The sequence below is a fragment of the Acanthaster planci genome, linkage group LG21 (assembly GCF_054643075.1).
Source record: "Acanthaster planci isolate LZ-2023a linkage group LG21, COTS_SCS, whole genome shotgun sequence".
Classification (NCBI taxonomy): Eukaryota; Metazoa; Echinodermata; class Asteroidea; order Valvatida; family Acanthasteridae; genus Acanthaster; species Acanthaster planci.
Genome location: NC_141797.1, coordinates 10,817,698 through 10,840,475, shown reverse-complemented (window position 1 = coordinate 10,840,475; position 22,778 = coordinate 10,817,698). Strand labels below are relative to the sequence as shown.

Genomic DNA, 22,778 nt, shown 5'->3' with positions numbered 1-22,778 from the left:
GTTAAATGCTTGAATACAATTACATAACGAGGGTTTGTATGACAAGTGCATGATTGATGACTTGATTCCATTGACAGGTGTATGACCTGACATGTTTGGAATGGGAAGACTTTATAGTAAGCGTCACACTATTAAACATTGACTTGGACATCATCTGATTAATAAGAGGTTACTAGTAGTAACAAACATGCACCCATTAAAATTACCCATATCTAGTCAGTCTTGATTTTTCTACTGGACTGAAATCTTGTTGTAAGAGTTTGGTGTTCCAGTGTGTCAGAAATAATTTCAAGATATACTAGTACTTGTTAGAAATTAGCTTAACAGAGGGGCATCTTTTGAAAACACTTAGTGATATGTTTTTTTTAAATAAACGATCACCTTGTTGAAAAAAATGAATGTTTCAGGCGACTTATCTGCTAAAACTTCTTGAGTCCAAGAATTACATGTGGGCCTACATTCTACAAATCTGAACTCTGCTGCACACGTAACTGCCTCCTTGTGGCTCATGGAGGAAATCAAGTGACCCTACTTTGTACAAATTGTTTTCGAATTAACGATGCAGAAGTAGTCATGTTAGGCCATTGCTGCTAGGACCCTAAGGAATTTCTTTTCTAAATTCTACTTTCGGAAAAGGACTAAGCTGATGGTACATTGTAAATGGCTCTAATGTGGTAATTCAGACTAGTGGAGATCGAGCACAGCTACAGTTGTAGCCTCTTCAAACTAATCAACAAAGAAAATCTGCCTGTGCTGTGAATACATGTAGAAAAAAAATGTTTTAACCAGAAATTCTCGGTCATCATTGAAGAAACTCAGGAAGAAAACAGAAAAAAAGAGAAGTGTGGATTCTATCAACAGAATACTTACCCTGAGAACCAGTGATGTACCGTACCCTACCGGTAAATATATCCACTTAAATGAATCCTTCAATGAATTCCAAGGAGTCACAAGCAGTCCATCCAACCAATTCAGTTCAGTTCTAATTCCTTCTTTCCTTGTTCCTAACCTGTCAAGTTCTCACAGCAATCCAAAAATGGTCCACAACTTGAGAATGTTCACAAGCCACGAATCTATGAAACTGGCAGAATTAAAAACAGCTGCTAGCTCTGGCTGTAGTTCTGGGCAATCTGTTACATCTCCATCCTCAGCAGTAATCTCCACAACACACATGTAGACATATAAATCAGGATTTACATGTAGATGTAGGAAGTATCCCTGAACAATCCAATCACTCATAGAGCTCTAACACATTAACCAGTCCTGTTGTAAACAACCGAAACCATGTGAGAATCCCACATCAATGACTAATAAGGGGAGAAATCCCACGCTTTCTGGAGCAGAAAAACAGGCCAGTACCATTACTGCACGACTCTATTGACACAATGAACACAGCCCCGTGTTGAGATGGGATTACATAAAAACAACCCTCTGGATAAAAATGGTGCCACCCAAACAAACACCAACAATAGGCTTATCCATTTTAAACAGGGTGTGAAACTAATCAAGATGAAATCGCATTAAAGAGTTTTTGTCACTGATATTGACAACTGAATCACAATAGACTGACCAATTGTTCGATTTCTAATGGATTATTCCATTATTTTTGTAGGGGGGATGACGTCAGTGGCTGATGGATGAGTCATCGTTTGCACACTATGAGCTATGCATTTCTTTGAACCTCCTAACACCTGTACAGTGTACAGTCTACAATGCATTGACCAGGCCCAACACAGCAATCAAGGACATTCCTTTTGCAGGGAGTTTACATGATCAATACTTGGCTCATCAATATTCTAATTCCAACCAACTTCTATTGATCATTAATAGGCCCAATAGTCTGAGTGTCGGCCCACAGATAAATGTAATTGGAAGCATGGTTTCAAGGAAAAGAGCACACCCTGCATTTGAATGTCAATGAAGTGATGAGCTGCTATGACTCCATGGAAAAATGACGTCTTTGTCACATTACATGGGTAACTGAACATGAACATACTACATGAAATTTGTGACACCATTCCAATCTTTGAACTTGAGGTACAACTTCCCAGAATCGTGATAAAATGTATAAAAAAATTCAACTTTGAAATGTACACTTCACAATTTCAACTTTTCCTATTTCAATGCAAATGCGAAACACTTTGATCTTGTTTAGGTATATGTACATACATGTATACATGTATAGGAACACTTGGTACGCCTGGGCTATGCACATGAACATAATTACCTCGCCAATTAAATTTCAAATTCTAAGTAACTTGATTGGAATACACTTGTGAATGACCTTTCCTGTTCAGTTGTAACCTGCGTGACCATCACAAGGTCAATATCATGCCGCCACCTATTTTCAAGTTAGATTGGTTTTCACAGTAAGTGGTGAAATAAAATAAGGGACCTGGTGCCTGCTGGTCACACATATTAGACAACCTGACCAGTCCATCAGTGTCAATGTGCATACTTCTCAGAAGAAATTGAGCTAAATGGCCTCAGATAGTGATGCCATACAGGTGCATCTGACATGTATCAGACCTGACAGCATGCCCACTGGATGGGTAACCAGAAGACATCTGCTAATCTCTGAGGCTCTGTGAATGATTTATTGATTATTCAAAGAAGGGGTCGATGGCCTGAGTTAACATCTCCTTGCAAGCTCACTAAATTAAGTACTGAACATCAGCTACAGTACATCCATCAGTGAACTCTAAGTTCACCTGACCCAACAAATTCCATCAAACCATGGAGGCATGAAAAGATCAAACACCAATCACACATTCAGTGAGTGAAAACAGGTCACAAATACAAGAAACTGTTTACTACGATACTGCACAACCATTTTGGAAAAATTTCTCTTTGAATTTGTCTACGGGTGCAAATCCTGACCTGTACTAGAGCAGGTCTTGGTAAAGTCAGTTCATGTCAATACCTTACATCCTGTGTAACCAGATACTCAACCAGCATGAAGTTGTAAAGAAAGAGGAAAAAGGAAATACCAAACTCTAGTGACAAAATAGCAAAGCAGTAAATTTAACCCTAATTCTTGAGGGTGTGCATACAATCATACTGAAATCGGAGGACCAAGTTGAGGCACGGACCACAACGAGTGAAGACCCTGAGGGTAATTAATGCATGTCCCTCCAAAAAACAAAGAAAGTATGATACAGCATCTTCCCCTACCCAGCCTACTCCACAATCACAGGAGAATACAGGCAAGTTTGATGGATTTCAGTCCCCCCAAAAAGATTAAACAAAATGAAGAAAACATCTTTGCTTCAGTGTATATAAAGATCCTTAAAGCCAACCTAAAACATAATTCCATGACGGGAAAAATAAGACAACCATAAACAACAAAATTTTGCAGTACATGTACCGGTACAAGTCACATTAGGAACACCAAACAGTCTTTTCAACCATCCAGGAAGTTAACAGTACTGGCACTGGACAATACGAGGCTCGCTCCGTGGGAAGAGGAAACAGGGATGGTGTAAAGTCAATTTCTGAAATGAAAGGTAATCATCGCTGCGGGTCTAAATAAGCAATGAACTTCCTTAAAGTAAACTCATGACAAATCATCAAACAATATGATGTGGCAAACGTAGGGGGAACAAAAGCCCCAAAACAGGAATAACAGTCCAAAAATACAAACAATGTATCACCTAAAATAATATTGGGCAGTTTTAGAGGTCATGAAACTAGGTCACAGCAAACTGAAAGACACTGGAATTGTTCAATTTCTTGCAGAAGCCTGTACATGTACTAACCATGGTGGGGTACATGTGAATCTATTTTCACTAGTGTCTCTTCCAGAAGTGTAACCATACCCTAATAATCCTGATCATCCAGGAATCCTTTTCATCCAGAGGACGTGCAAGCCTCATCAGAAAGGATCCAGCCATCACATGAATACAGACTGTTTGCCTTGAATTAAAAAGAGTTTCTAAATTACCAGTGATTGTTTGAAAAATTATGATCAGTTTGTAAGACAAAAGAAGTTATCTATTTATAGCCAAAGGTCCTGTGTCCAAAATATGCCTAGGTGTCTCTCTGCCTATAGCTTTACCTATATGTTTTGGGTTGAATGTTAAAGTACATATGTACCTGTACGTCTGCCTATTGGTGTCTTACAATTCGTGGGCATTTCTATTCTATAAATTTCAGTGACAACACAAACAGCCAGTAGCACTCGGTATATTTTTGGAAAGTGAGTCACATTGCACCTACAGTAATGGCATCTGACAAGCTGGTGTAAAGTTGGTTTTGAAAACAAAATATCCTCCAGCTATATCAGATCTTTGATGAGGTCACCTAAACATGTACCCTGCTGATAAGGAGAAAGGCTCAGATTTCGTTACAAAATAGACACTTCAATGCATTATTTAAAGCAATTATACACACATGGTGTGTTTTGAAAACAACAAATTAAAATACAAGTGATAAAAAGACTCAAATAATCGAAGCATCAGAATTTGATCATGTATTTAGAGACGACAGAGGGATTAGAAAAAAATAAACTGACAAGTAGGACACGGGTAGTCTTTTTGAAGGACAGAATTCAATGTAAGGAATTAATTTGAAACATCTACATGCGTGCATTCTAGGGTATTGATCTTTGAAAATGTGAATTGGGATACAAGTCATCTACATGTATCTGCTGCCAGGAATTGACACATTTCCACGATGTACATGTACATCTCTCCAAAAGTACAGTATGTCAACAGAGGGCGCTAGATTATTCAGGCAGCTGTATCTGTGATGTGCATGTATAGCGCTACTGTAGCTGCATAATGACACAATCAGCCGAGCAAGATTCCATGAATTCTGAGAGACAGCTGCATATCATGCGCTGAGCTACCAGTACAATACATGATGACCTGAGGTGACCTTTCTATGTCAGGTCAATTTTGTATTCTGTGTCCACTTGACTGTCCAAGAGACCCGACACAATGGTTAATGGCACATTTCCCTGGTTTTGATTGGGTAAGCAGTGAGTACTGGGTAATTCCTTTAAAGTCAAGACAGTAAAATAAGTCATTTACCAGTATTTTTTTCTGTTACTCTTGGTTGACAGCCCAGGAGATGGCCAGTCACAAACCACTGGCAGTGGAAGGGGAGAGGGCAGCCAGGGGGACCAGTGGCCCCCAACTTTTTTTGTTTGGGGGTATGGCTCCCTCTCCCACTTTGTACAATACCATAGGTCTTATAATGAGATAGCTACATGTAGGCTTAATGGATCAGCCTACTGTAGGTACATGTACATGTAAATCAAGTTACCAAGTGTGACATCATTTACCAGGTAGAACCAGTAAATCCTGTACATGTATGAAGGAATGGAGTAAGTGCACACATTGGTTCACAGCTGGGAACAAATCCATAGCACTGCTTAAGCTCAAAATTTGCTTCAACAAAGCGTGAAAAAAGCTTGCTTGATAAATCAGGTTACCAGCCAGAACTTCTTGTGATTTATAATGTTTTATAATGGTACCGGTATTTACAATGTACCTGTCTTTTGATCAGCATGACAATCACATAGAGTTTGAGCTGGTAAAATTTGTTATTAAGCAAAGTTTTTTCATGCTTAAGCAAATTCTGTGCTTAAGCAGCTCTATGAAACTGGCCCCTGGTTCTCCCACTATTGCCTTTTACACACATATCTGTACAGGTACAAGTACATATGCACCTGAGTATTCACTTCTGTTTGGCCAGTCTCATAAACTAACACATGTACACATAACCTCTATCATCAAGTTGGGTTAACGCAGCTTGATCAGCAAACAAAGGGCCATACCTTGTGAAGGGGCAAGGCCACTTCTTCTCACCACAAGGTCAATAAAACCTCATGGGAAATCCAAGAGGGGGTAGGGTTCCATCCATGGTGAGGGCATTGTAATTGCCCCCACCATGTTTGCACTGGGGATGCAGCCCTGGGAACCAATTTTTTTCCCAAGCATGTTGATGTGCCGTTTATTTTTCAATCAACCTTGAATAATACCTCCAAAGCAAATTATCTGCAGTAAAAAGAATCCTATCATTCTAGTAACAACCCACATCAATTTGACCAACAACTATCAATCCCATTTTGACTCCCATGGGCAATAGTCAAGTCAGGTAGAGCGACAGGGGTCCTCTTATAACAGAACTTGACCCTATAGGCCATTAGACATTCAACAGAAAGTAAAAAACAGGGCAAACAACTTCATGCTTCGGTGACCTGATACCACAATTCCAAGTTCTATGCCACAGTCACAAAGCCGATAAATCTCTCAAACGCGACACAAACAAGATCAAAAGGACTTATGGGGAAGCTGGAATGAAAAAGTCGTACTAGTAATGCAAGCTATGGTAGTCTTTGACAATAGAGCCGATTAAGTATAGTGCATGTAGCTGCCACAAAGCAATTAAGAGGAAGTGTTGCTGTGGCGACAGCTTGTAAACAAGTCCTGCTGTTCAGGAACCAGGTATCGACTGCAGGTGGTGAAGTGTTTTGATATGAATGGTGGAGGAGATGGAGCAGGTTTCAAATGATGAAGGTTAAATGGTTTCTGATTAAATAATCACACTCTCATTGATTTTTCTGCACTCAAATAGACTGGCTAGATAAACATACATCATCCATGCAACATGTAGCTACTCCAACACACAATACCGAAAGTTGCATATGCATTGTGCCCTACCAGTATGTTCATACATGAATACCCACCAATGGCATATCCAGCAGGGGCAAGAGGGGGGGGGGCGATTTGCCTCCAGACATTTTGTTTTAAACACAGAATACTTCATAGGTTGAAAAAGTAATTGGTATATTTATTTATCAAATATTAGCACCAAAACCCTAAAAAATACCGGTAACACCATGAAATAAAAGCAAGGATGTCAAGACCGTGAGTAAAGCTTTTGATATGTTTTCTCCCCTAACATCATTTGAATTGGCCCAAAGACGCATTCACTTTTGAATTTGCTCCCTCTCCCGACACCCAAAGCTGGATACATCACTGCAATATTACAACACCAGCAACAGTCAATAACGGTTTTACAAGGATTCAACATCAAAAAATAACCTGACTCCTAAAATGAACATTCAAGATAATATAACCAAAGGTTTATAAATGATACTGTACATTGGTGCTTGATTAATTGTGGATAATTGACATATGGTACACTGGGTAATGTGATCATACATGCACATGAACCCTACAGTGATATTTCTGTACACTAGCTTAAAATATCACATCAGTAGGATAAATGCTCAGTTTCAGTCAGGTGCATTTTATCCACCCCTCCCCCAGGAAAAATCTACACAGGCTTAATTTACATATCAGTGCAACACTGCAGATGTTTTACATTTTTTGTACATGTACAAGCGATATTAAAATAAAAAACCATTTCATAACAAATTGTTGCCAAAGAAATGAGGTACAGGAGGCTGAAGATGTCAAAATGAATACTTCTTTGATGTCCAATTCATCACAAAATGTTGTATACATGTAAATATGGACTGAATTTTAAAAAAAGGAAAAGAACTTAAAAAACAAATGTTCCATAAATGACACTCAGGTCTGAACTTTGTGACCATTATTAGTTTCACCAATACCATACACTCTACGTACATGTACATGTAAGTTAACTTTAAAATTGCCACTTTCAAGAATAATTTTTGTGCAAATTCCATGAACAAAATTAAATTTGATCCACATGAAAATGGATAATACATATGTACACGTACCTGGCGTGCATGTGCCTGTAGGATGGAAAGATAATTAATTTTGTCACATGTAAACATCTTTCCACTAAACGGGTTCAGTTTGTAACATTACTCCTCTGTATAAAACAGGAATCAACAATGAACACCTGGGGCCAATTTCATAGAACCGCTTAAGCCCGAAATTTGCTTAAGCACAAAGAAACCTGGCTTAAAAAAGGTTTCCAGCTCAAAATCTACATGTATGTGATTGTCATGCTAACCAAAAGACAGGTGAATACCACTCCAAACCAATATACAGCACATGGAGTTTTGGCTGGTAACCCGCTTTGTCAAGCAAGGTTTATTCACGCTTACGCAAATTTTGTGCTTAAGCAGCTCTGTGAAATTGGCCCCAGCTGCAGAATGCCAATGAACTAATGTACATGTACCAGTAGGCAGAACTTCATGTAGATCAAAGTACTGCTACGATGTTGTACATGTACAGTTATGTTCATGTACATGTACATGAGTAATTTTGTTGAAAGCAATCAATAGTCGTAGTAAAATTTAATCTTTTCACAACCTACTTGAATCGCAAGACATCAGATCTACCAGTACATGTACCAGTATTGCATACATGTACATCAACTGTGGCAGACATTTTTGTAAACAACCAATATTTTTTAGTGAAACTCAATCCTTTTCACAACCTGTATCCACTGGGGCAGTTAGAGTTACATCATTCTCTCCACACTTCACTGCCCTCTACACACCATAATGATACTGAACGCTGCCTCATCACCGGACCCTCTGCAGTCTCCTGACAACGGACAGAACATACTGTCCGAAATGCTGAGTACCACCAGTTCTTTTCAGAACCCTACATCCTCAAAAAAGAGATATATCCATGGTGCTACCACAAACCTACCGGTATCTAGTTTATTAGAGTAGCATCAGTTACAAATGATACCGGGTACCTGTAAATGTATGTAAACATCCAGTCTGGATTTTGATGTTTTTGAGCTAAAAATGTTAAACAATTTAAAATATGTACATGTATAAATATGAATTGTTTGAGCTTCAGTATATTTCACTGTACAGACTTCTTGCCTAGGGAACACCAGGATTGTTAAATAACAGAAAAGCACAAGGAAGACCAACTGTACCAGAAAGTTATGTGATTAAACTCACCAATGGACTTGGTGATCTCTCCCTCTGGAATGGGAAGAACCCATCAGCTGATGCACTCCTCCTCTTCACCCTAGAAACTGGAGATATTGAGAAATCATTCTTTGATCTTTCCCTCCCTCTGGACTCAAACTTTTTGTACAGGCCATGTTTCTCTCCATCTGGCTCGTCTTCCTGGTTGGTTGCTTTAGATTTGTCCTTGGAGCCCATGAGTTGCAGCTTCTGAGGAAGAAGCTGCATTCCGGTCAGTTTAAGGTAGCGGGATTTTTTGGGATTGGAGTCAGTCGGAGATGGGGAGGGCTGGGCCGGGGCTGTTGGTGGAGATGGCACGAGTACACTCATGTCATGATCTTCTGAAAATGTGGGCTGGCCATCACCTTGAGGGGATGTTGGGAGGACTTTGATGGGTAACTGTCGCAGGGATTGGTGGCTGCGTTCCAGGTGGTGAGATGGGGTCCTCTGTATCAAGCGTTCATGAGGAGGTGTTTTCCGGCGGGCTGGTGAAGGGACGGAATCAAGTGAATCTTCTTCAAAGTCCTGTTTTGGAGATGAAGCATGAGGTGTGTTGCTGTCCTGGGATGGAGTGGATCGACAAGGCGTTGACTGGACGGAACTGGTGTTGGCACTAGAAGACTTCTCCATTTCCTCTTCGATTTCTTTCACATTCAGAAGACCATTGCTATCATCTAGCGATGAATCCCTGTCTGCTGAATCATCCGAGGTGCTTCCTGGGAGATCAGGCACAGAGATCCCAACTTTCATTGATGACAAAATGCTCGTTGATGAAGTCTCTGGTTTATCCTCCCCACCATATGATACTGGCCTTTGTGAAACATGAGGACGTTCTTTTCCTTCTCCAGTTATGCTCCATCTTCTCAAGCGTACTTTCCTCCTTGATTCATCCCGTGGTGAATCATCAGGCGGGGGTGGGCTTGGTGATAATCGACTTGAGGTGTCAGGAGTGTCACCCACAGCCGGCAACGATTCTGTGGAGTCTACAGCAGTAGGCTGCACAATCTCAGTTTCATCCGACCATTCAGTGATGACAAATTCAACTTCCTTGGGAGACTTCTGATCTCTGTTTGATTTTAACACTGAGTCTTCCTCACTGCTTCTGTCTGGTGCAGCATTGCATTGGGATTCATAACTTGCTCCTAAACCAGAATCATAAATATGCTCCTTGACTCCATTTGTACCTTCTCTAGCAGCAGATGGTTTGCTTACTTTCTCAACAGTACATGCTTCTTTCATGGTGAAGGAAACTTCCTGGTCAGTGCTTTCCAAGCTCCCATCCAGTCTGCTCTTGCGTTTGGCCAAATTCTGTTCCAGCTCTCCTTTGAAATCCTGCTCCAAGGTAGAATTAAGCAGGCTTTCGATGACATCACTTTCTCGATGGAGATTCACTTCACTCTCACCTGATGGGACTTCTTTCTCCACTGACGTCTTCTTTTTCATTGCATCTGGTGTTCCATTTTCTCTATTCTTACGTTCCATCAGGATTTCACTCAGCCTCCGTCGAAGCTCTTGATGCCGAGGTGAAGTGCTTGATGGGCGCCTAGGAGTTACCGGTAAATCAAGAGGTAAACAGTGGTCACTCTTTTCTCTGGGTGATTTTGACACTTCTGGGGTTTCCTTCACAGGTAAATTTTGTAAGTGTCTTTCTTGCTTAGCAAGAGAAGTAGTGGCACTAGGCAAAGGCTTTCTATTATTTCTTCCAGAAGAGCTTGACTTGTGTTGCCTTTGTTTTTTCCTGTCTTGCTCAGGGTCATCTTGCGGGCCTCTATGAAGTCTTGGAGGAGGTTGGGGCTCGTTACTATTACTTTGATGATTTAGATGTTGGGAGGACGTGTTTAATTGGGGTTCCTTTGAACCCGTGGACAGACTCTTTGATTTAGTGCTTTGAATCTCAGGGCTATGGCGTTGGTTTTTCCTCTGCCGTGGTGGGGGTTCAGGATTAGAGAAATGCTTATCTTGTCTTGGCGTTTCACTTCTGAGATTATCCACTGATCCTTTCTTCACAGGGATTCTACTGGCTCTAAGATGTTGTTGAGGAAGGGAGGTCTGAGATGATGCCTTAGTAATGTGATGATTTCTTGCAAAATTGTCCAATCTTGACTGCCTTTCATGACCTGCTGGTCTGCCTCGGGGTGGTGATTTCAAATCACGTTGTGATTTGTCGAGAATTTCATCAGGAGAATTCACTCGTCTCCTTGCTACCATGTTCATTTCATCAAATTTTTTGAGATCGTTACGGAGTTCAGTTTTACTTGCAGAGCCTCTACTCCGTGGGTCAGCACTTTGTGAGCGACCAGTTGGAGGGAATGAATTTGAAACACTATCTTGTGCATCAATTTTATCAATCCAGGACAGAATTGGATCATCCCCTGCTGGGGAATTCACAGGTAGTAAATTAACTGGAGAGGCAGCTTTAGTTGATGGAGGAGTGGCATGTATCTCGGCCTGAACTTGGACATGTGTTAATGGCTCTCGTTCCCCTTTGGTTGGTTGTTGAGGTGGAGGTCTGTGGGGAGATTTCGATATCCTAGGAGGATCTAGGAACACTTGAAGTTGGTTTGTTGCAGGAGGAAGAGGATACAGACTTCTTGGCTTGCGTTTTGGAGCAACAGCATCCCGAGGCTTGGGTGTCTGGTGGGGTGCGTGTTGGCTACTCCTGGGGTGATTATGATTCTCAGATCGATGGTGCTGAGGCCCATGGTACTGTCCATTGGGTAGTCTGGCAGGGTCTTTCCTGATCTGTCTTGGAGGGCTTTGTGAAAAATGGCGCTGTGGTTTCACAGGAGGTTGTCTTGGCTTCTGCACCTCTGACAATGGGCGATTTGCTAACTGAGGATTCTGCACTTGCTCCTTCAGTCCACCATTTCTAGTCCTTGAGATGTTATCCCTGCTCCTACTTTTCTGTCCTCCAACCTTCCGGCCAGCTTGGAGTGACTGTCGGCGGCGTTCCTCAACCTGAGATGCGTATTCTAAGTACTGTGACTTCTTCTCTTGCAAGGCGGTTTTTGTCCGTTGTTGTTGCTGTCGGCTGGACACTGACGCATCTCGTGGGGAGACTCTCAATAATGTCACCATCCTAGGTTCACTCTGTGGAATGTTAGCCCTGTCTGCATTTTGTTGCAGGGATTTACTTTGCTCCGAGCTTCCTGAAGAATGAGGGTGTGGCCGCTGACTCATTTTTGACAACTGAAAGTCTACATGCACTTCATCAGATTTCAAAATCTTCGTACGAACTTCATTGTGTAAGTTCCTCTACTACTGTGAGTGTAATAATTTTTCTTCCAAATCTTAAATCATCATAGTAACTGGAACTAAATGTAAATGATTCTTTGCAGTACAGTAAGTCCCAACAATTCATGATTCATCTTGGCACTACTTTGTTTCCAATTTGTATGTCCATTTTTTCAGTGGACTGCCAACTCACACTTGTGAAGCTATGCACTCAATTGATTTGTTTACCCATCATGTTTGCTTCTCTTGCTAGGTTAACAGCACAATGCAAACACCAGTTTGAACTTCCAACTTCAGCTAAACAAGTTCCTTGAGTAATTGCAAGAAAACTGTCCTCAGTGTACAATGAACAGTCCTTTCCTGTACTTCTTCAAGCACTAAGATCCAGTTGCTATAGCTAAAAAATTGCTTTCCTGCCAGGTCCAAGGAAATCCCAAACTGGATGAAGACAATTTATGCTCACAAAAGTGGCTGTTATTCCAGACTATTAATCCTTGATGCTCAATTTCAAGTTGGTTCACTTTACATCACTGATGAGTACTTCCCAAGTGACTTCAGTGGTTTTTACATGTACATCAAACTTGTTTGTACCAATAAATACCCTATATTGATCTTCAAAGTAGTTGCATCTCTCTGGCATTATGCAATATCCACTGGATCAGCACTTTACATAATGCTCACAGAAATCAATCCTGTCCGATCCACAGTATTCATCCAATGATGCCTGAATTCCACTGACAGCTGTCTTCTGTTACCTTCTCCTTCCTCTCCAATTACAGAACAAAGTATATCCAATAATAACAGGTGGATGACATCAACACTGTGCAAAATTCAGGCCTAAATAAAGCACACGTGTAGAGCTCCAATTCCAATCAACAGCTTGCACGTACATGTACTTTCACTTCCAAGAGTAAATCAACCTCTTCCACAACTCCCAAACCTTGCCTTGCTTCCTCCATCCATTGCTTCTGGAATTGTTCTTCCTCCTGATAATAAAAACTACATAATCCTTGAAGACCTTGCAATACACAAAGCACCTGTGATGCGTGTTCGCACCTAGAATACTGCATATCGCAATCGTCAGTGAAAATCTACCATTGGTGTATAAGGACGCTATGGCATTAGCAACACTATGCTGCTGGCTTATTGTTAGCGACAACAATAGACCTCCCTCTCCTGGTCGGTTTTGTTTGGCTATTCACTGACGACTTGGCATGCAATTACATTTTACCTCCAGTGAGGATTAAAGGGAGATGCTCACAGCTGCCATCATCACCATCTGAATCAAACCATTGTGGTAGTTCAATGGATCGTCACCTTTAAGGGAAGGTTTGGTGAGAGTGTAGCTTGTCTTGTAATCTCTGAACCAGTCACACATCAAGGAGATGTGATACAATTACATGAAAAACTATGCTTAACCAAGTTTGGCAAAAAAACTGATGTGCCCAAATTGTATGTTAAACCATTTCAAGACTTTCTACATGTACATGCATGACTACAAGCATGAACTAATAAACTGTTTGGCTGGTTGATGCACAGGTATGAAAATTTCATTTTGTCTAATATCCACTAAGTACATGTACACGCACATGTACAGTGTGTGTAGTCCTGAATGGCAAATCCACTGACTTGACAAACATCTCGATGTCTTCCATCTTGTTCCCTTGTGGAACTTTTCAACAGTGAGTGAACACACAATATACAAAATCAAAGGAACAAAATGTTGATTTTATTTTCAAGACTTTGCAGAAATTTCTTGAAAAGGAAAGATATTGCTAAATGCAACGCAAGACTCAAGTAAACCCCTTTAAAATGAACCCACATTAACCACAACTACCAGAGTGACACTCATTCATTACTTATGTACCCGTTTGTGTACCCCTATGCAACATTATCTTGATTGTCATCATTAATGGTCATCTCCACTAGTTATTGATCTGGCTGGTGAGGTCGGACAGCTCATTACAACTAATTAATTAAGTGTCCATACACCTGCTGTATAGGGACAGAGGTTAATGCGTAAAGCGCCTGTTACAAGAATGTGGAATCAAATCAATACACCAAACTTAGAAACAGCTACCGAATAAAGTGAAAATATGCTTCTGGCTCAGTACAAAACCCCTAAAAAACCTCCCGAGTCCAGAGGTGATAGTTTCCATGGACAAGGGGTGGGTTGACATCAGTCCAAAGTGATTCTTGATGTGTTACCTAAAACCATTTCCTCATTTCCAAGCAGTCTTAAAGTTTGAGCTGCATTCAAGAATTCTGTGGCCTTTTGGCGTAAATCTTCAGCCCCAACTGTGAGCCAGAGCTAAATATACACAGTATACCAGGTAACAAGCACAGTTTGAGGCAAGGAAAATAGACTTTCCCAATCTTTAAGTCCATCTGGGAAAGCCCCTGGAAATCAGAAAAGTGAAGGAAGACCATTGTGTGTCTGTACAGGCTATCTTTAAGCCTTCAGGGACTTATAACTATCTTCCTTCTCAACAAAGTACGGGTATTTATTGACTGGTAGACTTAGCACATACCCAACTGGTCTATTCACATGGGGAACAAAGAGGGGATTTCATGAGAGAGGATTTGGTGAGCGAGGTTGTTTTGGGCTTCAAATCAGTCAGGATGATGCTTAGTCTGTTTGATGTCCTGTTCTCAGAAATTACCTTGGCAAATGTTCAAATCAGAAATACTTTAAAAATGACACAAAGTGTTCTTGAACAAACTGACAGGGATACAGGTGGATTATGTTTCTCAAGCTAACCACATCTCAGTGAGGGAATCCTGACTTCTTCCTCCTTATTTCCTGATGTGACGTCTTGATAAAACAAATAGACAGCTTTGCAAACAAATAATTCACAGACAAACAGTTGGATTTAATGATACATGTATTTGTAAAAGTGAGGTTGGACCAAACCTTTTTTTACAAACTTTCAAAGAGAATGTAAAAGTACATTACAAATCTTCAGTTTCCTTGGTTTTGTTTGTTACAGGTGCCTGGTATGACTTGTAGTGTTAAAAAAAGACACGATATTCCTATATGGTATTCGTATGCTTTTGTTTGCAATGTACTGTATGTAAGATTAGAATTTCTCCAGTTTCTGCCACTTGAATTAATGAAGATGAAAATACTGTAAATAAGACACACAAAATCACACCAAAATTGTTAATAGTTTGAAATAATCAGCTGCTGCTCCTGTGTACTAGACGTGTCTTTATCTTGGTTTGCAGGTAATGCTTTAAGAATTACCTTTATACATGTACATTTTTCAAATTCCTGCATCTGTGGGTGAAGATAATTTCCTTGTCCATGTACATGTATCTTGTTCTCAGAAGTCTGGGACCCTGCTGAGAGGAATGTCTTTCTTCTGACCCTGCATCTTTCTCCATAACTACTCTGCATCTTTGCATGATTCTGAACCATAGGAGGTCATGTCCAAGTGTCAAGTGTTATCCCAGGGCATGTTGGGGTTACAAGCAAAGCAGGTGAAATGAGCCGAATTCAATTTAAGTGTCCTAGAGATGATTCTGATGGTTCACTGACAAAGAATTGATAGAAGTTTATTAATTTACACTTAAATCCTACTGATAACCATATCTGAAGAAATTGTCTTCTTCAACTGAATTACCAATGAATGTACGGTAGCTACCAGTAGTATATTAATTTCATTCTCAATAATTCCTCGAATAAAACTTTAAGGGTAATCTTCCCTGCTAAGTTCAGAGGAGTATTACCTTGAAAATCAATTTGATGTTGAATTGATGCCTTTACATGTACGGGCAGCATAGACAAATCAAATTATACCTTCAAGGCTAGCATGGTCTCTCCATCACATTGGGAAAAAAATCTTTTTAAGTGCTTAAAAGGGATTTGTTTTCCCAAAATCTCTGGCTCTTGCTGAGGCAGGTCAGACAGAGTAATCAGGATAGAAGCACAAGCTGAACGACGAAGAACGCTTTTAAAGGGAATCCTTAACTGCCACATGAAAGCAGCAATCAGGAACATATTTTCTGTGAGATACTGTTGGGTCATTTTATAAATCAGGGGTCTGTTTTTTTCATGTCATTTTGTAAAATCAGAAAACATTCTCTAATTTCCAAGAGTGATGAGTTAATGCAAATTACCTGCCAAACAAATGGAAATACCAGTAGTTTCAAACCAATTTCAGCGATATTGTCTAATTACACAGGTCAGCTGAAACAGGGACCAAAAAATGTCACAGTTTTGGACCCTGAATTTAAAAAATGACCCTGCTGCGTGTTTAGGGAAGGGTATAGTAGGGCACCTCTGAACAGTACATGTACGGCATCTTTAGTAGCCTCTACAGACAGTATTGAAAATAATTCCAGAAATTAGGGGTCCCCTAAAAATGGACCACTAATTTCTGGAATGACCCTAGTGCATGTACATGTTGATACCAGTAAGTGAAAAAAAAGCTGCCGGTAAGTGAAAAAAAGGGACACCTTGACCATTCTGATGACCTTGCAAAGTTTTGGGATATCAGGAGATCAATATCTAGGAGTCTTACCCCGCTATCTTTGGTTGATTGATTCTTGTTTTCCCCACCATCATATAATGACAGGTGTTCATAAACTAATTAGAAATTGAATCTTTCATTCCTTTTACTACTGAGGTACATGTACATGTAGGTATTTCAGGGAAAAAAATCAAGAACCGGAACAATAAACAACGTGCAGGTAATTTCAGCACATATACGTACATTACACAGTTCTCCGTACTCATATGACAAGTGAAAATGAAACTTAGTGATAGAATTTAATTATGTGTCATTGATGATGAATAGAAACAGACAAAGAATTGATAAAAGTGTCGTACTGCACATTAACAAAACCAAGCGAAAATCGTACAATGGAATAATACCATCTGTCCATGGACCTTGAAACTTGTTTTTCTATTAGAAGTTTGCAACAAGTTGAGTTTCGTTGCACATAGAGGACCTCCATAAGTGCGGATGTGAGCTACATGTAACTTCCCTTTTAGTTTCAAGTAGTAAAATTTACAATGTAACTTGGAGACAAACATGACTTAATAGTAACATTCACATCAATGTTAAATATACCAGTAGATTAAACGACTCTATTGCTTGAAGTCTAACCACAGATGAAATTGGAAATTTGACTTCTTACAGATTTTCAAGTCCAGATATTGTTTTCCAGCACCATGGATCTAGACTCAGAGGCAATGTTTTGTTCCTTTAACATCCTTTGGAGAAACAGAAACTAGACATGGCATTACCACCCTGCTGTGTGCTGCATGTTACAGGTCTCTCTTTGGCCTACGTACAGCTGTTTCATCTCTCAAAACAAAAAACAGGCACTGAGTTGTCGAAAATAAAGCACATAATCACATCAGCTTACTTGGCATTTTGTTTGGTGTGAATAAATTGTATTTTGCACTAAAGTCTTTGGCTAGTGGCCAAATCATTCAGGCATTTCTTTCATCCACTGAAAGAGTTACTTAATGAGCTGAATGAAAGTTAACCTCTTTCAGTTTTGCTTTGTAAAACACAGGAAAAGCTCATTTATTTACAGAGACACCTTCACATTGATCCCGTGTCAGGAAGTTTAAAACACGCTTTTTAAAGACTCACATGATACATGTTATCAGTGGTGATTTCATCAAAACACTTCCATGAAATGACTTTTACTCATTTCTCCTGTAATTGGCTTAAAAGTTATCTGTTTTATAACATTTCAATTGTATGCAAATGTTCTGTTACAGATATCTACCAAGTACTAAATTGCACTTGAAGAAAGGATATTTTTTCAATCAAAGACGAAACTTGCAGTACTTACAAAGATTCCCGCTCCTGCTTCGCTTCGAAATCCCGAAAAAGACTGGCTTCGTAAGATGCTGCCATGTAGAGTATTGCCTCGCCCAGTCAGGGTGCCAGACATGTCCTGCAATCTTCCTAGGTAGAACATGGCCAGATTACCGATGTTAGTGCTAGAAAGCAGGCGATACATGATGTGCAAGAGACAGTTTATGACACAAAAAAATGACCGTCTGGACTGATGACTCTGGGTTTGCTGAATAAAGGATGACTCAGGTCGCAACACAGTAATCTGCTGAAGGAGATTGAAGGCCAACGTGTCCAAGAACCATTTCACTTCAGCGATGTTCATGGAACAAGATGCCACAACCCAGCAAAGACTGATGGTGGCTGGCAATCAGTTAATTATTTATCAAGGCTTCTTGATAGGAGTCCCAACGGAGTGCCAAAAAAAAATCATAAGCAGTGCATCTCATTCGAGAGCCAAACAGCAGAATTTCAGACTTCAGAAAAGTCCTCAGTGCCTGTTCGTTTTAATTCACGGTCGCCTTGAAGTCTCCACTGACATGCTAAGTAATTAAAAGCAAATCCTTGGACACGCAGATGAAGAAGGCGCTTGACAGGACTTGTTGGATAAGACTTGAGCCTCAAGATCAAAAAGATGTCACCTGGAGCAACGATGTTGAATCAGCTGCTCAGAGAGTGCATGTGTGCATAGAGCCAAAAAATATGTGGTTGGCACTAGGACTAGTGATAGGATCCAATATGACATGTCTCATGGACAACACAATGTTTCATAGGTAAAAACTCAACTAATAACAACTGATCTCAAATAGAATGAACAATACTGGAATCACTAAACACCCCCAGAAGGCTGACATGGAATACTCCTGAATTCAGCATCCCATGGAGTTGGTATGGGTCACAGCAGGATTCATATTTGCAGAGGGGGGTGGCCAATTGGGCATGGTTTACTGAACATTCAATCACGAAGCATCAGGTTACATTTTGAAGCAAAAATATCACAACATGTGTTTACTGGTGACGTCAGTGATTCATTATGAAAATATAAATAGTGGTATGACTTCAAAACTGACGAGTAGGGGACAATAAATCTGGGTCACAAAAAGGTTAACAGATTTTTAAAGTAATGTCCTGAGTCACAATATATTTTTAACCAGTCAACATCGGATGTTCTCACCCAGAGAAGTTACCATGGAAGGTTTTTTTATTCATACATGTACAGTGTAAATTCTTGCAAATTGTAAATGCTGATTGATGTAATCTTTGACCCGACCAAACACATGTTAATACGTCAATCGCAGAAATGAAAACAGAATTCATTAAACGAGTGTACACGTCCTCCCAGGAACAAATTATGTGTTTCCACATCATCTGGCGTCAAGTGGTTCAACAAAAGTGCTTGGGTCTTTGAAACTGTGATTGGAGCAAAACATTTTTATTCCGGTAGTTTCAGCGCCATGCTGAATACTGATTGATATAATCAACACTAATTACTCATTTCAAAAAGTTAAGCCAAAACATCAACTACCAGGATGAAATTATAAGAAGAGTTTCCCAAGGTTCTATACAAGTACAAACTTTCAAGAAAACTTCAGCACTAACTCTAGACTGATTTTATTGACAGCTGACATGCACACATGTACCAGTACACATTCAAAAGGAACTGCAAAAGAAATTTACAGTTGAAAAATATTACAATGTAAAAACCAAATTTACCAATTTGACTTTCCTTCATGCTATTATTCATTACTGAAATAACCTTAACTTTTAGCACTTGTAAAAATAAAAGCATAGATGAACTTATAAAAGTCTTACCTGTGAATGAAAAAAATTCCAAAATCTTGTGAAAGCTAGATGTATTCCCCAAAAACTCTACTATAGGATAACTCTGTTTCTCCAGTGCTTCCAACGGATCTCATAAACACTGCACAAAATAAGGCTGCATGACATCTGTACCAACTAACCTCAATGTTTTTTCTGGCTAGAAGAACTTGTATCACTCTGTGCAAAAGGCATGAAAGGACCTCCCACTTATCTAGGTTTGATGCATTACATGCACCTCAGTCAGAACAGGCAGGAAATATTACATCAGTACTGTGGTAAAGGAAACGTTTGATAGATACAGCCACCCTCATTTTGATTATAGAATTGAAGGTTTCAAACTGGATTAAGTGTCACCTGGAAATGTCAGGCACAAAGTTGATGGGATTGGGAGAGAATAACTAAGGGGGAACAAAGAAGAAATATTTAAAAAAGACTTTTGATTAAAACAATGGCATTCCTGCAACTTGTGTTTAAATGCCAACCGGTAATACATTAACAACATTTGGTTTTTACTGACTTGAACTTTCCTATATCTGTCATTTTCTTAATACAAAATTTGAATATTTTCAAAAGCAATTACTTCAGAACTGAGAAAAATTTGATAACTGATATATTTAGGTTTGAACTTTATCTAAATTGGGTAGGGGGCATTAAAAGAAAAGATCTGAAGTCTTACTCTGAACAAGTATAAATTACCCAACATCATTTAAAGTTGATAAGTGTTATCATTTTTAGAGGGTAATGACTTTATCATGGCAGGAAGTACTTACTTCTGAATAAAGCACTCGGCTGGATTAATCTGGGCCTTGCAATTATGCTCGTGAAATCATTGGTACAATTCTGGTATCATCACCACGGTGAAGTAAAACACACTTTCTCTAGCATGTCTTCTTCGATGTATGACAAATCATTTATCATTTGGTCAAAAGACACATCCTAGTCTGGGTGATCTAAGTCACCAGAACAATTGAATCTGAATCAAGCACATTTCACAGTCAGTGTCCATGTCGGATGCATGGTGATATTGATTGAAAGCCATGATCTGTACACAGTTTGCTGTTTACAGATAACAGTGTTACTTTAATCTTTCAGTCAATGGACTTAATGCTATCAACTTGTATTAAATTGCTCTTCATGTATTTCTTGGTAAAGAAAACAGATAAAAACTTCAACATATTGAATCAACTCACTGAATCAATCAGAAACCTTGAGACCACCTGACCATACCATTACATAAACTGTAAAGACAATTTAGTGGAAAAAGGATTAACCATGTCAAAGCAACTAAGATGTACAGTGTATGCAATAAATTTTACAAGTTAAGGAGTACATGTACATGTAGCTGCAATGTACATGTAATTTATACTATTAAGATAAAATGATGGACAGTGCCCCTTTAATTAACGAGACAGGATTTTGTGTCAGTGAAAGGAAATAAATCTACTGTTCAAGGCATTACTTTCCCGATCAAAAATAATAATATGCCTGGCTTAATCCTTCAAAGTGACATGTTGTAACTGCTCACTGATATGAACTTTATGGAGAAACTGTGAATCACTCACCTTCAGTCAGTGATTTATCACAACGTACACAACAATTATCGATCACAAAATAACGAGGGCTTGAAGTTTCAACCCGAGCAGAATTGTTCTGGAAGGCAAAGGCAGGTAAATGTAATGATCTAAACACACTGTTTAAAGATGTTTCATTCTGCTTATGAGTTCTGAAACTTCAATGTACATGTACTTCTTCATTTAAAGATGAAACCACTTCAAAGCAGTTTTCAGACCAAAGAGAATTCAAATTGCAGTAGAGCTGGTATCCCCCCCGAGCTGAAATGCACCCCCAATCAGCACCTGGTTACAAGCGGGTTCTTGCCCGTGTTCTACGTGTATGCAATTGCAAAGACCATACATGCCGGAGTAAATTACAGTCAATATTTACATAATATTTACAAATATGCATATTTGCATATTTGCTTGGAGCAGATTATATCCAGCACGATATGTGGCAAAGGGGAACCCCCCCATGCGATGCAAAAGCTATAACCTGAAGGCTAGTACATAGTCACTGCGTATTCACTGTGTATGCTGCGTAAAGGTCTATTTTGAAGTGTTTGCAGTGCGGGATGGAAAGCACAGTGCGTAATGAAAATGCGCGCCCTTGCTCGCAGTTTGTGAAAACAATGGATAGTGCAGGCACACCAAATGTATGTGTATTCAGACAAATTGCAATTCTTTAACTTTTTGTTGGATACGCACACGCAGCCGTGACTTGAGAAAACATGAAAGTATAAACGTCAAATGGGGAGTTCACATCATGTACTGCGTGTGTGCAAATGCAGCGAGCATGAACCAGTCCTAAAGCTATTGTGCCTACTGCACCCCCCCTTGGGAAATTTGAAAGGAATTCTAAAGATTTCATCAACACAAAAGAAGACACAATAGAGGGGGGGTCCCCTTTAATTTGCCACATATTGTGCACCAAATGGTTGGTTTAACCACAATGCTTAGAGTACCTGGTACACTTCAAGCCTGACAGGTGACAAAAACGATGTCACACTGTGGTTTTACACATACTTGTGGGTAGTTTTGGAAACATCAAAGTACATCTTGAGGTAAACTCATGAGTTTGATAAGGTAGTCTATCATAAGTCTGTCTGTCTCCTATTTAGACATGTACTGGTACAGTACGTACACACTCTCATAATTATGAATACAATGAAGCAGAATGGACAATAGCTTTTCATCTTTGATTGTTCCACTGACATCGTTTTAAGAATAATCAAACTTCCATGACAAGTTTTCTGAAGCGCTTTTCTTGTTAATTGAAGAAGTTTTTCTAGTACGTGAGTCTCTCTAAAGGAGGTTTACCTGATGCATGCATACATTATGTGTTCTTCTTTAAAGTACGGTATACAATCTGCCAGTGTGTACATTTGTTTGAAGTTTGAAGCTGTGACCAATTAGATATTGTTAGTTACCAGAGATCACCCCATACGTAAAATGGATACATTCATGAATAAAGGA

The 22,778-nt window shown here is 39.6% G+C and overlaps 1 protein-coding gene across 5 annotated transcripts in view; it reads right to left on the bottom strand.

Moving 5' to 3' along the window:
• LOC110979963 (rho family-interacting cell polarization regulator 2-like) overlaps window positions 1–22,778 on the bottom strand; it is a 48,235-nt gene that overhangs the window by 22,496 nt on the left and 2,961 nt on the right. The window contains exons 1-2 of one of the 5 annotated variants that reach the window (XM_087130942.1): window positions 20,520–20,537; window positions 17,924–18,039 (exon numbers count right to left, since the gene is read on the bottom strand). In XM_087130942.1, coding sequence (XP_086987068.1) covers window positions 17,924–18,025 — 102 coding nt within the window. In that variant the 5' untranslated portion in view covers window positions 18,026–18,039; window positions 20,520–20,537. Of the gene's footprint in view, window positions 1–870; window positions 1,397–8,866; window positions 13,189–17,923; window positions 19,295–20,519; window positions 20,538–22,778 lie in introns of those variants that run through there. The other 4 variants (XM_087130941.1, XM_087130939.1, XM_022236178.2 and 1 more) reach the window with 4 other exon arrangements.